Below are 13,410 nucleotides of genomic sequence, written 5' to 3'. Positions count from 1 at the left end.
CCTCCAAGAATATAATGTTGCTTCACTCTGTCTTATTACTGCTGTTTTTTAAGCTGTCTATTGTGTTAAGCTTGCCAAGAACCATTACATTAATAAAGTGTTTTGTCTCATTGAGTATTCATGGCTCTGTTTACATTTTGTTATTGAGACTGACATTTTGTAGGTGAGAATTGCTACTCCTGCTCCAATTCCTTCTACAGTAGTATACTGTCAGTGAGTACTTTGCTTGTTAATACTTTTGTTAAGAAGAATTATAGGAGCCATATGAAGTCAGTTTTTATGGTGAACAGCATCCCAACTTTTCTTTCTTTTTAATTTTTCCAACTTTATTCAATTGGAATTTTTTTAATTTGATTATTGTTGGTGCTATACCTGACTAAATACATAGTGTTTAATTTTATACTATTTTGTAGGCTTTGATAATCTTGATATTACTTAATTGTTGTACTCGTTTCTACTTATTGCAGTTGGACTGTCTGATTAAAGTGTTAATTCATAATGGAGATGTGTATGATAAGATCGTTAATAACACTCCTGTAGATTATTTGTAAACTCTTGGCACCAAGTTCCCTGTTAAATCTGACCTGTTTTGATAACGTGTATTTATTCTGTACAATGGTCTGTGACATGCTGTATGTGATTGTTGAACCTAAAGTTATCATTAACAATTATTCCAAGTAATTTTAGTAAGTCAACTTGCATCATTTCAGTATTGTTCAAGAAGGTACAGACTTATGTTCTGTTCTTTTTCTTGTTAGTAAGAGGACTTTTGCTCATCGAAATGTATTTTGTCATTTTTGGCTCATTTTGCAAATTTTGCATTTCTGTGAGGCACTGTTTCCTTTTGGAATATTACCAAATCATCAGCAAAAGCAATAGTTTGTCTTGTGTAATTTGAGGAAGCAGATATAAAATATGTTCTAGAATCCTGTCCCACAACAAGAACCATGGAGCCATCCTTAGGTTGTTTTCCTGTCAGTCTTGATATTGTTGGCAGACAAAATTGCCACTCATAAATATAAATTTTAACTGAGTTGTATCAGTTGGTAGAATACAGAAATTATTTTAATGATCTGAGAATACTAGGCCATTAAGTGCCATCAAAGGCTCCCTGTAATCTAGACACCTAGGCTTACCATTAACATCTATTAATCATGCACCAAACATTGAATGTACCACTTCTAAAGTGTCTACAGTCTTTCCTCCGGAGTAGAGTGATAGCAGTCTTTGTACCAGACTTCATAGATAAATTTGCTGAAGAGAAGACCATCATATAACTTTCCCCTGTCAGTTTTTTAATTACTTCAACTCATTTTTGTCATTTCTTTCTCATCATGTTTTTGTCTGTTTTCTTATACTTTATACTTCATGTCGTTGTTTGCTGTTTTTAATCATCATTTTCATGTCATGAAATTTATGCTCTTTTAGAAGTCTTCTATTAGTTTCTGCATGTACAAGAACCTCATTCTATCTGAACTAGGTGGGACCAGATGAAATTTGGATTAACAAATATCCAGATTTCTGGAAATATTCTACTAAATGCAAAACTGATATGTACGACAATATACAAACCCATTATTTTGCCACTAACAGGAAGAGCTTCATTGACACTTGAACTCTATATTTACTGTAGTCTACTCTAGTTTATTTACAGCTATAGTGTGTAAAATTCTTGTGTTCTAAGCTTGTGTGGTGTTTGAGAGCAGCATGATCCTGTAAGCCATTCACTAACATCAGATCGGCTGGAGTTGTTGTCCATTCTAGGTTACCTGCTAGTTTTACCATTTATGCCATTGCATCCCCATGAGGAATTATTTCTTTCCCTGAAAAGGTGCTTTTGTTGTCCACCTCATCAACACTGCCCTTCTCTGTAGTACAAAAGGCAGCAATACAACTTTCGTCATCAGTCATCATGCTGTAACCAGCATCGCTGCCATTCTGCAACTATTTCTTGCATCCAAACAACCAGGAATGTGTGGTAACATTTAAAGAAATTCAGGAATGTTGCAGACTTCACAAATTTCAGCAGTTGAATCACAAATAGCAGGCCATACTGTTTTCCACGACTTCAGAATCAATAGTTCAATAACTTAATCCCAAGAAGATGCATCCATAAAATTCATATATTTGATATTTACCAATTTCAGTACACAAAACACACCAACGTCATCCCTTCTTGAATTAATTTACACAGTAGCAGTCTTCTGTATACCCATTTGATGCACTCTAGTACGCCTTGATCCTTGGGTTGTAGAAGGACCATTATGTTAAGAGGGAAGAACTTCGCACTGATGTCACCACTGACAACCTGCTCCACTCCCTGGTATGACAGTGCATTGCCAATAACCAGTATTTTCTCATACTTGGCACAAAATCATCATTATACCAGTTTTTTAAAATGCCACTGTTCATCCCTGCATATCTTTATGATTTTTAGACAGTTGACAAACAGGACCGATGACCATGTTTCAACGCATGAGGATGTTTTGATTTTCCTATCAACAGCAATGGAATTTGTGTATTCTGGTTGCATTTCTACAAACCATAACTTTAACTCTATTGTTACATTTCTGCTCTAATGTGGAAGCCAACATCTTACTGGGTAGCATCCGATAAAAAAGTCCAGATTCATCCGCATTTTAAATCTGGTGTGTAGTTAAGTTTTTGGAGGAAATAACATCTTAAAATTCTTTTATGAAGTTTTCTACAGCCGTTGTATTCCGTAAAAAACTTTCACCGAAAGCTGGGGTATGCCATGATGAGCTTTCTAACTAATATTGTTTGGTGTGTAGTTAGGATCGTCATTGGATAGGTTGCTGCTTGAGTTTAGTGCCTTTTCTGGCAGGATTTGACCCAGTGTCAGAACACCATGGTCTCTCTTTCCCACTGAACCAAACAACTAATGCTTCATCCAGTGCTTCATTTCTGGCTTTCTTTATTTTACCACAATTCAGCAAACTGCCTTGAGTCATCTTTTGAAGCAGAATAGTCAGTTTCTTTTCAGTTCTTCTTCCATTCTGACGCAGTTAATATCCCTATACCACATTCTACTACTACGTTTTTCAGCAGTTTCCCCTTGTCTGCTCTGTGTACTGCTTCCAACTTTTTGTCCTGAAACACAACCAGTTTCTTTTGCTTCAAAACCATTTCACTCACACATACACTCAAAACATGGGAACAGAAGAACAATACTGGTACAGCTTTTTAACGCTGTAAGGAATAGGTTCACACAGACTCTAGTAACATATCTGGAAGCTTGCATGCTGCACATTTTTGTGTTAAAACAAATGGAAAAAAAATCCAGATAAACTGGAAATCCAGGTTAATGGGAGCCAGATAAATGAGTTTCTTGTGTAATGTCTTATCTGCTTATCTGTTGGCTACGTACGCCTTTCTCAATTTAATGTAAATTTTCATCGAATTAGCCTTTCCTGATCTACAGTTCACTACCATTAGCCATCCTTTTCCAAAAGCTGGGAACTTGCTTGTTATGGTGTTTTATACTTAAGTTGTTTTTTCATATTGCTGCATTTCCGTTTGTAGCTATGTTTTCCAATCTTTTCTATTCCAAGAACATTTAGTATGAGTTTCATGTTCATAGTCATGAATCAACTTCTCTAAATAAATAACCAGAATGGTGTAGTTGTTAGCACATTGGGCTTGCATTCTGGATGAGCAAGGTCAAATCCCTGCTTGGTTATCCAGATTAGGTATTCTGGTTTTCCTAAATCAGTTAAGGCAATTGCCAGGATGGTTTCTTTAAAAAATTTCGTAGCCAGTGCCCCTCTCTATCTTTGTCCTATCCTAGCTAGTGCTCCATTTGTAATGACCTTTTTGTCAGTGGGACTTTAAACTGTAGTCTTCCTTAATTACTTCCACCTGCACTAATTGTTTACCAAAAAAAGTTTTCAGGTGCAATATTTCTTTACTTCTTCACAACTGTCCTTCAAATGTCACTAAATGTGTATGTCTGGCTTTGCTGTGTGGGCAAACTACACAACTTGTGTTAACAGTTACGCCAACAGCAGTATAACTTTGTAGCATGTGCTTCCAAAGAATGTGATATTTTAAACTACAAATAAAAACTTACAACTTCTGTCAAAAAGTGCAAGGTGGCTGGTGTTTATCCTTTTGTGACGTTGGGTTTTTCAGATTATAGTTGTGGTTTAAGGGTATTCTTATACCTAACTTTTCATAGCCCACTGTTTTAGTTATTTAGTCCAGATAGTGTTAATTTTTTATCTTTTTGAAGAATTAGAAATTAGACAATACAAAAAAACTGTCTCCATAGCTCTTGATTTTGTCTCTTGCAGCAGGATACAAAATGCTAAGGAGAGGGATATGTCTTGTATTATGGCTAAAAATCATTAAAACCAAATGTTCACAGAATAAATTGATAAACTCTTGTTTGTCCCTCTTGGTATAAACACACTAAATGTAATGTGCTATAAAAATTCCTTAGAGTGATTGTTTTCTTCCTCCTAGATTTTAAATCAGGCCTGTTGATGACTCAGTTCACTAAATGTAGTTTCATAGCCAAAACAAATAAACTCTCATTAGCATTGACAGTACGCTGGTGCCATGTAATTGTCACTTATCACTTAGGCCTAATATGCTGCTCTTAAATGACTGAACAGCTTAGGCTTTGAGAGCATAAATTTGTGTGTAGCAGCCTTTTAGAAGGCTTTAACTTTTTTTTTTAATTTCTGACCTTGGCCAACTATGGACCACAAAGAACTTCTGCTTACAGAACCTCTTTATTTTATTTTATTTATTTATTTTTTCCTTACTCCTTGGAAATTATCCGTTTGTGCCTCTTGTTTGGTGGTTTGTCTTGAAATGATTTTATACCATTATGTTTGCTTCTGAACTGTCTTCTATTGTCCACTAACTGTGGCGTAATTCCAAGTTCCGCAGCATCCCTCTTTACCTCATCTAGCCATTTACATGTGGTCCTTAACCCCCTGATGTGGGTGAAGGTACTTTTGGTCAGTCTGAATTTCATCTATTCTTAGTAGTTGTCCATAAAACTTCAACTTCTGTTTCCTCATTGTGTCTGTGATCTTTTCAGTGTATGTAGAGTTATTTGTTTTTCCTCATTTTCCAATTCCCACCAGTAGTCTTCTGTGGTCCAAGTATTTTTCTCAGAATCTTCCTTTTTTTCTTTTCAAGTTCTTGAAGCTCCCCTTTCTTATTTGAAATAAGACACTCCAAAGCATACAATCCTTCAGGTTGTACTAGGTTGTACTACTGAGTTATAGTGTATGATTGTGGCCTTGTAGGGTAATGCCTGTTTGTTGTACTTGTTCTGTGTTAGCTTGTAGGCCAGGTCTAGTTTCCTGGCTCTTCCTTTGTTTGCCCCCATATCCAGTCTGTTACATTGGATCCATTCCTCCAGGTATTTAAACTTCTCTGTCCTCTTTAATCTTCCTATGATTTACTTCCATGCATCTCTCACTTCAGTTCCTGTGTTCTGTATATTCTATCTTTTCATAGGGGATTTCAAGACCCATTTGTTCTGCAATTTCATGAAGACTCAAGCATGTTTCGAACAACTTCTTGGTTGTTGGCTAAGAGGGTAAGGCCATCGGCAAAAGCTAAACACTTGATGTCTAGGTTCTGTTATTCCCTCCCAAGGCATATTCCTCTTATTCCTTTCAAATTCAGAGCCTCTTTCCAAGTTTTCACTATTTTCTCTAGTATGATGTGAGAGAGGATTGGTGTAATCCATCTCCTCTGACCCCTGCTAGACTTTCAAATGGATCAGAAATTTTCAGAAATTTCTCCAAAGAACTTGACTTTGGAGATGGTTCCTATCAGTGTTCGTTCAGAGACTTCTCTAATTTTTTCCCCCAGACTGTTCCAGGGTACTAAATAATGTTTGTCTGTCGAGTTGCATGCGTTTTTAAAGTTGACAAAGATCACCACAATTTTCTGGTTCCACACAGCTCTTGTGCACAGAATGCATTTTATGTTGAATATCTGTTTGGCACACGATCATCCTTTCTGGAAACCAGCTTGGTATATTCCAGTGAGGTGATCAGCCTATTCTTCAACTCTGCTCAGCAGAGCTTCAGAGAGTATCTTATAAGTGGTTGAAAGTGGTGTAATTATTTGGATCCGTTCAATTACCTTTTTTATGAGGTGGGTGTGTAGCACATATTTCCAGTCAGTTGGGGTCTGTCCTGTGTTCCATATTTCTTCTATAAGGTGATGGATTTTTTCTGCAGTGATCTCTTCTCTGACTTTCGACATTTCTGCCACATGCCATCTTCGCCTAGTGCTTTGTTATCTTTGAGCTCTTTGATTATCTGTTTGATCTCTTCCAGACTTGTCGGTTTAGAATCTGGATTCTCATGGATTAGTTTCGTGGCATCCTGTTTTTCCAGAGGTTCTTTGCAGTTTACCGACACTTTAAAATCGTTCACCAAGAGCTCACAGTTTTCTTTGTTGCTAGTAACTATACTACCATTTGTACATTTAAAGCAGAGATTTGGCAGTTGATACCCTGGAGCTCCCCTATTATGATTCGATAAAAACACCTTGATATTGTTATTTATAAACTGTTCATCCAGTTTTTCCACCCTAGATGTGTCATGTCCTCTCTTTTCAGCTGTTTTATGATCTTGACTCCATTCACTCCTGAATTCTTCCCATTTTTTCTCAGTTTTGTTGGGATTCCACCTCTTCCAGGATTTTACTCTTCATTCAAGTGCTTCATCACATTTTTCATTCCATCACCTGGGCTTCCTTTTTCTTGGAGGGTTTCCCAAACTTTCGGGTGGTGTGATCAAGTATTCTCTGATCTCTTCTCATCCATTTATATTGATGTTGGAAAGGTTTTCACAGTATTTATCTTGGTTGTTCTTCAGTGTCTCTATACTGATTTTGGGCTTCCTGCTTGTTCTCAATATGGGTCTGTTTGGCTGGGATCTTACTTTGATCTCTGAAAGGTAGTGGTCTGATTTAATGCTGTCACTTTTTCTCACTGTGATGTTCAGGATTTCCTTATGATTCTGTTTGTTATAGCGACTCAGTCGATCTGGCACTCCCCAAGTGTCGTGTTGGAAGAGACCCAAGTCTTGGACATTAGTTTCAGGTTGAATTATCTGCAAAAAGCAATAAGGCTTTCAACACTTATAATTGTTCTTCTATGTTTCAGGTTGTTTCCCACAACTGTTCCATATTTATTTTCTCTGCCCAGCTGAGCATTGAAATCTCAAGCAAGATTTTTACATGATGTTGAGGGATTTTGGAAGTTGCATCCTCGAGAGTTTCACAGAAGTCATCTACCTTTTCAGGGTTTCTCTAGTTATCTTCATTTATGGGGGCATCTGCATTGATAAAAGTGTAAGCTTTATTTCCAGATCGAATGGACAAGAGCGAGATCCTCTCGAAGGGGAGGTGAAATTGATGTTCGATTCAGTCTTGTTCCTTTTGACTACAAGGCTGTCCCCAGGATCAGTATGTTGGACTTATTTTTATCACAGGTTTACCTTTTATAAACTCTTCTGAATGAAATGGATTCTTATCCAGGTATCTGGTCTCTTGTAGTGCTGTATACAGGTGTTCTGGTTTTTTACAGTGTTGTCCAGTCAGAAGTGTATTGATGTTTAGCATTCCAGGCAGGTGTTTTTGTGTGAGTCGTACATTCTGCATGTGTTTTCGTCATGCCTTAAGTTGAAGATAGTTGGGAGGGAGAGCATAGCCCACTCCTCAGAGTTAAAACTGAGATTGTAAGCCCCAGAGTTCAGTTTAGGCTGCCCTTAACCTTAGTACGGACACCTTTTGCAGCCACCCCTAACCTGGAGAATAGACACTGGCTGCTGAATTTCAGTTTCCACTAAAGGGTCCAGCACATACTGAGCTTTTATATTATCCCCAAAAGCAGGGCTCTGCCTCTTCTGCCAGTTCTGCCATACCTCTGATCTGCATATCCTCCTTCATTACTGTTGAGGTCTTCATCACCACCCTGGCGAGGGGGCCTGACAAGTACCATCACCCAGGCCAGGTGAATCTAGTTTTTTAATGAAGTGTTACTCCTGTCCTCCTCCTCTCTCAGCCAGGCTTGGGACTGGCTGTAGCAAAGAAATATTGTTAATTAGTTGATTAATTTCATATTAAATTGGCACATTTCCTCAGTTTCATTGTAACTGTCATAAGTACATCGAATCACATCATGTAGAAATTGATTTTAACAGGATCTCCCAATGATGTGATGTTAATTGGACATCACAACATGAATTGTTATGAATAGCTGAAGCACTAATTATTATATTCAGCTGTAGTTCTTCAACTTCAACCAGCATTAGAAGACTCAACTAACCAGTTGTCAACACTGAGCAGAAAGCAACTTAGGGAACCACCTGAAAGCTTCTTACAAATCAAAAAAATGAAGGAAATTTTCCTATTGCTAAGGTTATTGGAATATTATGAAAATGTAATGGACAATTATGTGTAACTGAATCGTGAAAGTGCAAAGCAAGAAGTTATTAAAACTATAAAATCTCCTTTGGAACAAAAAATTCTTAAAAATATTGGTTAGTTTCAACCTAATTTTAAATGTAACAAAGGTTTTGTTACCCTTTTGTCACAAAATATTGTTGCATAATAACTTATCATTATTACTTAGGCTGCACCTCATTTCGTATGTTTGCAGATATATTTTTGTGCAGTTAATGCACCTAAAAATATGGAAGTAATCATTTAAAATAAAGAATGCCATTAGTTCTCTTGCTCTTCTTGTGACTGCCATATGTGCAGTAAGTGCTAATGCATAGATTTGTTCTTCTACAGGCTTTGTGGCTCAGATGGAGGCTGCAGGGGCTGAGCATAGAGAAAGAAGCCAAAATAGCAAACAGACTAGACAATCACTTACATCGGAAGTTGATGAGGGTGAGAGTAGCATGACTAATCAGTCAGATGTCCTTAGTAACAGAAGCAGTAGACAAAGCAAATGTTTATTGCTGTCAGAAAGCAAAAAGGACACTGATATGGGTTCTAGGCAGTTACTGCTCTCAGAATCAATGGACATAGTAGAAAACCATACAGGACAGCCACTTTTGCAAGATACAAGGCATAATTCACAAGGGGAACATAGGCAGTCAGTACTTATTCCAAATTTTTCATTTCTTCATAAGTGTTGGTTTAGGGCAGATTCAAAATCATAGTATGTTACCAGTTGCAGAGAAGTTATAACTGCTCGCCCCTGCAGCTCAGAAGAATGAGTCTCGAGAAGCCATCCTGATGAATAAAGTAAGAATTCCAGATTTTATTAAGATGTGTGTGCTAATCCATACTGCCACTTGATTAAAAGTCTGCGACAGCTTGTGTTTGTGGTGTAGTTAATTTTTATAGTTTGTGTATGTGGTTAACTTAGCATTTATTATCTTTTTTAGGAGGACCAAGCTGTGTAATATTTCTCTACAAATTTGTAGTTCTTCCATTTGTGAACACTTTTTGTTAAGAAAATCTTCTGTGTTTATGCTTTCCAGTCTTGCATTTGAACCATTTTGTGCACATGAGTGTGCATCAAATACAATGTGTAAGGTTGTGATATCTGCTGCTCACCTATATCTCAGACCATCCACCTTTGCTGCTCACCTATATCTCAGACCATCCACCTCTGTTTGTCACTAATTATCAATACTTTTAGAACAAGAAAGAAACCATCACTTTGGCAATCAAAGAGATTGTTCAGTGTGTGTGTGTGTGTGTGTGTGTGTGTGTGTGTGTGCAGGCTATCATTTTTAGTCCAAGTACTAGCCCCCTTTCTGAGGAACAAAACTAGCTGAAGGTTAAGTTCTCTCACAGGCATTTTTATTATTCGATACTGCTGAACATATCTGTATTCTGCTGGTTAGAAATAGAATAAATCTGGAGCATTCCATGTGGTGTGCAAATAACTATTAACATTTTCCTTACAGTTGTACTACAGCTTGCTTTCATCTTTCATCAGTTGTGATGAACATTGCTAAATTGGTAGAATGAATCATTAGGTCAAGTTTAACATTTGTATGTTTTAATTGGATTTCTTTAATAGTTTTTATAAAAGGGACTAGCTATCTTAATCCCTGTTACCAGGTGGTGGTAGAATTTTTGTTTGTTTTGGGACTGTCACTATTTGTAGCAAAGATTTTTTTCTATATAGCTTTTGGCAAACATAAAAAAAGGCATAACATCATTTGTTACAAAGTGTTCCTCTTAATATCAGAAGCATAAATTGTTTTCTCGTAACTATGTTGTACACGGTATTACATGGATAAATATGATTTTTGAAGATTCATAATAGTAATATGGATGCTGTCATAAGCGTATTGTTTATGAGAAGTTACTGTTCAGCCGTCCATTAAAAATATCTGTAGAGCAGCAGAATATAAATAATTGTTGAATACCTGTTAAACATAGTTTTTGTTGTGCTGCTGTACAAGAATTTTTTAGTTATTAAAATGTATCAGTAGACTCTGTCTTTTATAACAAAAAAAGGTAATTTTAACATATTTTTATAGTGATGATGTGAATAACACTATTATTTCAGTACCTATCATTTGCAGCTGACTGACAATAGGTAGCTCAAATTACGTTACCCTGTCTCTTTGTTGGGTAAGAATTCCTAGGTTTAGAATCTTATTCACTTAGCATTCCTATCCATGTATGTAATATGGTTCTCACTCAGTGGTCTAAAATAGAAAATAAGTTTCTCAATTGTAGCTACATTGGGTGATATTACTTCCATTTATTGCAACTTGCAGCATAAAATTCGTAAGGGGAAATGTATGATGCAGTACCCAGTATTGTACACTATGCAATAAATAGTGTGACTCAGTACCAAGATGTACACTAATTTTCAATCAGTAGTTGCTGACTATGACTGTGGACTAAACATGAAACAGTTACCAACACAGCCCACAATTTAGATTTGCTGTTTGTAGTGTAGTATACATTATTATTTTACTGTGTTTTTGTATTATTTATTTATTTATTTATTTAAATCACAAGATAACCAACAACAAATGAATGTTTCTGGCTGTATCCAGTGTTGTCACTACAGCAAGTAGAAGCACATTCTGTGATAAAGTTAAAGTGAATACTGTCTATTGGTTTTCATTTAAAAAATATGGACTGTGTGTATATTTAATGACAGCAAATAATGGTGATAAAATTAATCCAAATTGCCCCATAATAGTATATTCATTGGCATGTGATTCTGCTTATAATTTAGAACTTTTTCAGTAAATAATTATTTGAAGGAAAGTGCTCAATGTTAAGATAACTGTAATATGTTGTAAGAAGTATCTGAAATTTTACATTTATTTTATTCATACCTTACAGTGACTTTTAAAAACATTAATAACTCAGTGTATGAGTGGCTGATATATTTGCTTAAACACACATGCTGCATGAATTTAAATTCTTGACTTCCATGATCACCATGTCATTATGGGGACTGCTGTAAAACATGGGCACCCACAAGCAATGCAATGCAACTTGTTTTGAGCCATCATTTCAATAGAAATAAAAAAAAAACTTGCTTAAGTTTCAGAGAATGTAAGTGGAAGTGCAGTAAGAGAGAGAAAGGGATTTTAGTAGTAGGAGCTGAATATTAGAAATTTTACTTTGTTGTCATCATCATGAAATTATGTGCTATTTCATATGAAATGGCTGTACTCCAGCTTTTGTATTCTCAAGTAATAATTTGTTGTGTAAAGACATAAAATGCTGAAACATGCATGTAAATCTGTATTAAGGGTAACTTAGTAATTTCATGTTATAAGATCAGAAATGTCTCGTGTCAAACAGTGGAAAATCCAGGATGGAATAATGACAATATCATGAAAAGGACTGTCTCATATTTTGTTTATTGCTGGATCTTTTTTATTATGTACCAATTAAGGTTAAATGCAGTTTTTAGGGATTTTTTGTGGAAAAATATATATATCAATATGTACAAAACTTATTGTGATATGCTGTGATGCTAAAGTATTATAAATATGCCAAAAATGTAAAATGTACCAATAAACTTCATAGAATTCCTGTAAAGATTTCATTTATTATGCATGACTAGTTTTTATTGTTCATTAATTTATTTATGTTTTATGAATATGTCTGTAATATATGGGGTCAGATATGTAATCTCTTGCAGATTACTTCTCACAGTTTGCAATTAGGTATGTGACTTGCACTTTGTGGACATACTTTCACCTCCATAAGGAAATACAAAACTTAAATATGTTATATAGCTTGTTACAGTACCATCTGATTATAAGTCAAAGATTCAGATTTTGTAAGCAGCAAAAAATTGTTATTTGTGGGTGATGTGATTGGAACAGAAACGCAGAATTGAAATTGATTTCTAATGAAATTTACTTTTTGAGGGGTTGAATTAATTGCTGCCTGGGTACGTTCTTTTATACTAAGTAATAACGAATTCACGTGCTCTGAACTCTCTACTGCCTGCATGGTTTCTGCCATGCAACCATATATAATGTTTTAACACTCAAAATTTTACGAAACACTTTTAGAGAAATTACATAATACAGTTAAGAGGTAATATTTCATGAAAAGTGTGCTACAACATAATATTTTACAACACAGAAGAGAACTTTTGATATAATTACAATATTGGTAGGATTGCATTTTTAAGATGGTAGTTAATGAATTAACATTGTCAGACAACTACATTACAATATTTTTAATGACTTTTTGTTTATAGTGTCATTCTTCTTACATTCACTCAGTTTCTGCATGTGGTATGGAATATTATTCATTGAATGTTTTTGAGATAAACAAATAATACCAGATTCCAGGAACCAATGATAAACTGATTTTTCTAGAGTGTTCTATGGAAATGAATCTGCATTAAAATTAATAAATTGGAACCCAAAATTATGCCTACATGACTCAGTAACTACAAAGATCATATTCAAGCGGAGACAGGAGTGAACAAATTAGCAAGTACCTACAGCATACCTGTATAATATGCAACTAGTGGATCATGTTGATGTTATTACCCTGTTTTGCAATGTAACACACCCCTCCGCCCCATTCATTTCTCCCAGAGTCTTGTTTATACAAATTATGAACAAAACTCTGGCAGCATGTGTCCAGAGCAAAGGACATGGGTAAATGTAGTGTATATGTCAAAGTGTTTTTTATCTGACATTCTCCCCCCCCCCCCCAAAAAAAAAAAAAAATTCTCCCATCACCCCCCCCCCCCCCAATAGTTGGTACACATGATAGAATGAAATACATACAAATAAAATATTATGCTAATCCTAATGCAGTTTTCATCAATTGATAGAGCATTAATTAAAAAAGAAATAATGACTTAGAAATGTATTCCATTTTTAAGACAGGCAACATACTATCAGACTTTCAGAAAAATATCATCCACACAATTCTGAAGATAAG

The 13,410-nt window shown here is 35.6% G+C and overlaps 1 protein-coding gene across 1 annotated transcript in view; it reads left to right on the top strand.

The window, feature by feature from the left end:
- The window catches only part of LOC126199244 (putative neutral sphingomyelinase), a 141,644-nt gene extending 129,638 nt beyond the window's left edge, over positions 1-12,006 (top strand). The window contains exon 8 of the mRNA XM_049936042.1: positions 8,797-12,006. Within this exon, the coding sequence (XP_049791999.1) occupies positions 8,797-9,170 (374 nt within the window). The 3' untranslated portion in view covers positions 9,171-12,006. The remainder of the gene's footprint in view (positions 1-8,796) is intronic.
- Positions 12,007-13,410: the final 1,404 nt, after the last annotated feature.

Source organism: Schistocerca nitens, chromosome 8, assembly GCF_023898315.1.
Source record: "Schistocerca nitens isolate TAMUIC-IGC-003100 chromosome 8, iqSchNite1.1, whole genome shotgun sequence".
Taxonomy (NCBI): Eukaryota; Metazoa; Arthropoda; class Insecta; order Orthoptera; family Acrididae; genus Schistocerca; species Schistocerca nitens.
Note: the sequence above shows the minus strand (reverse complement) of the source record. Positions and strands in the feature narration are given on the sequence as shown.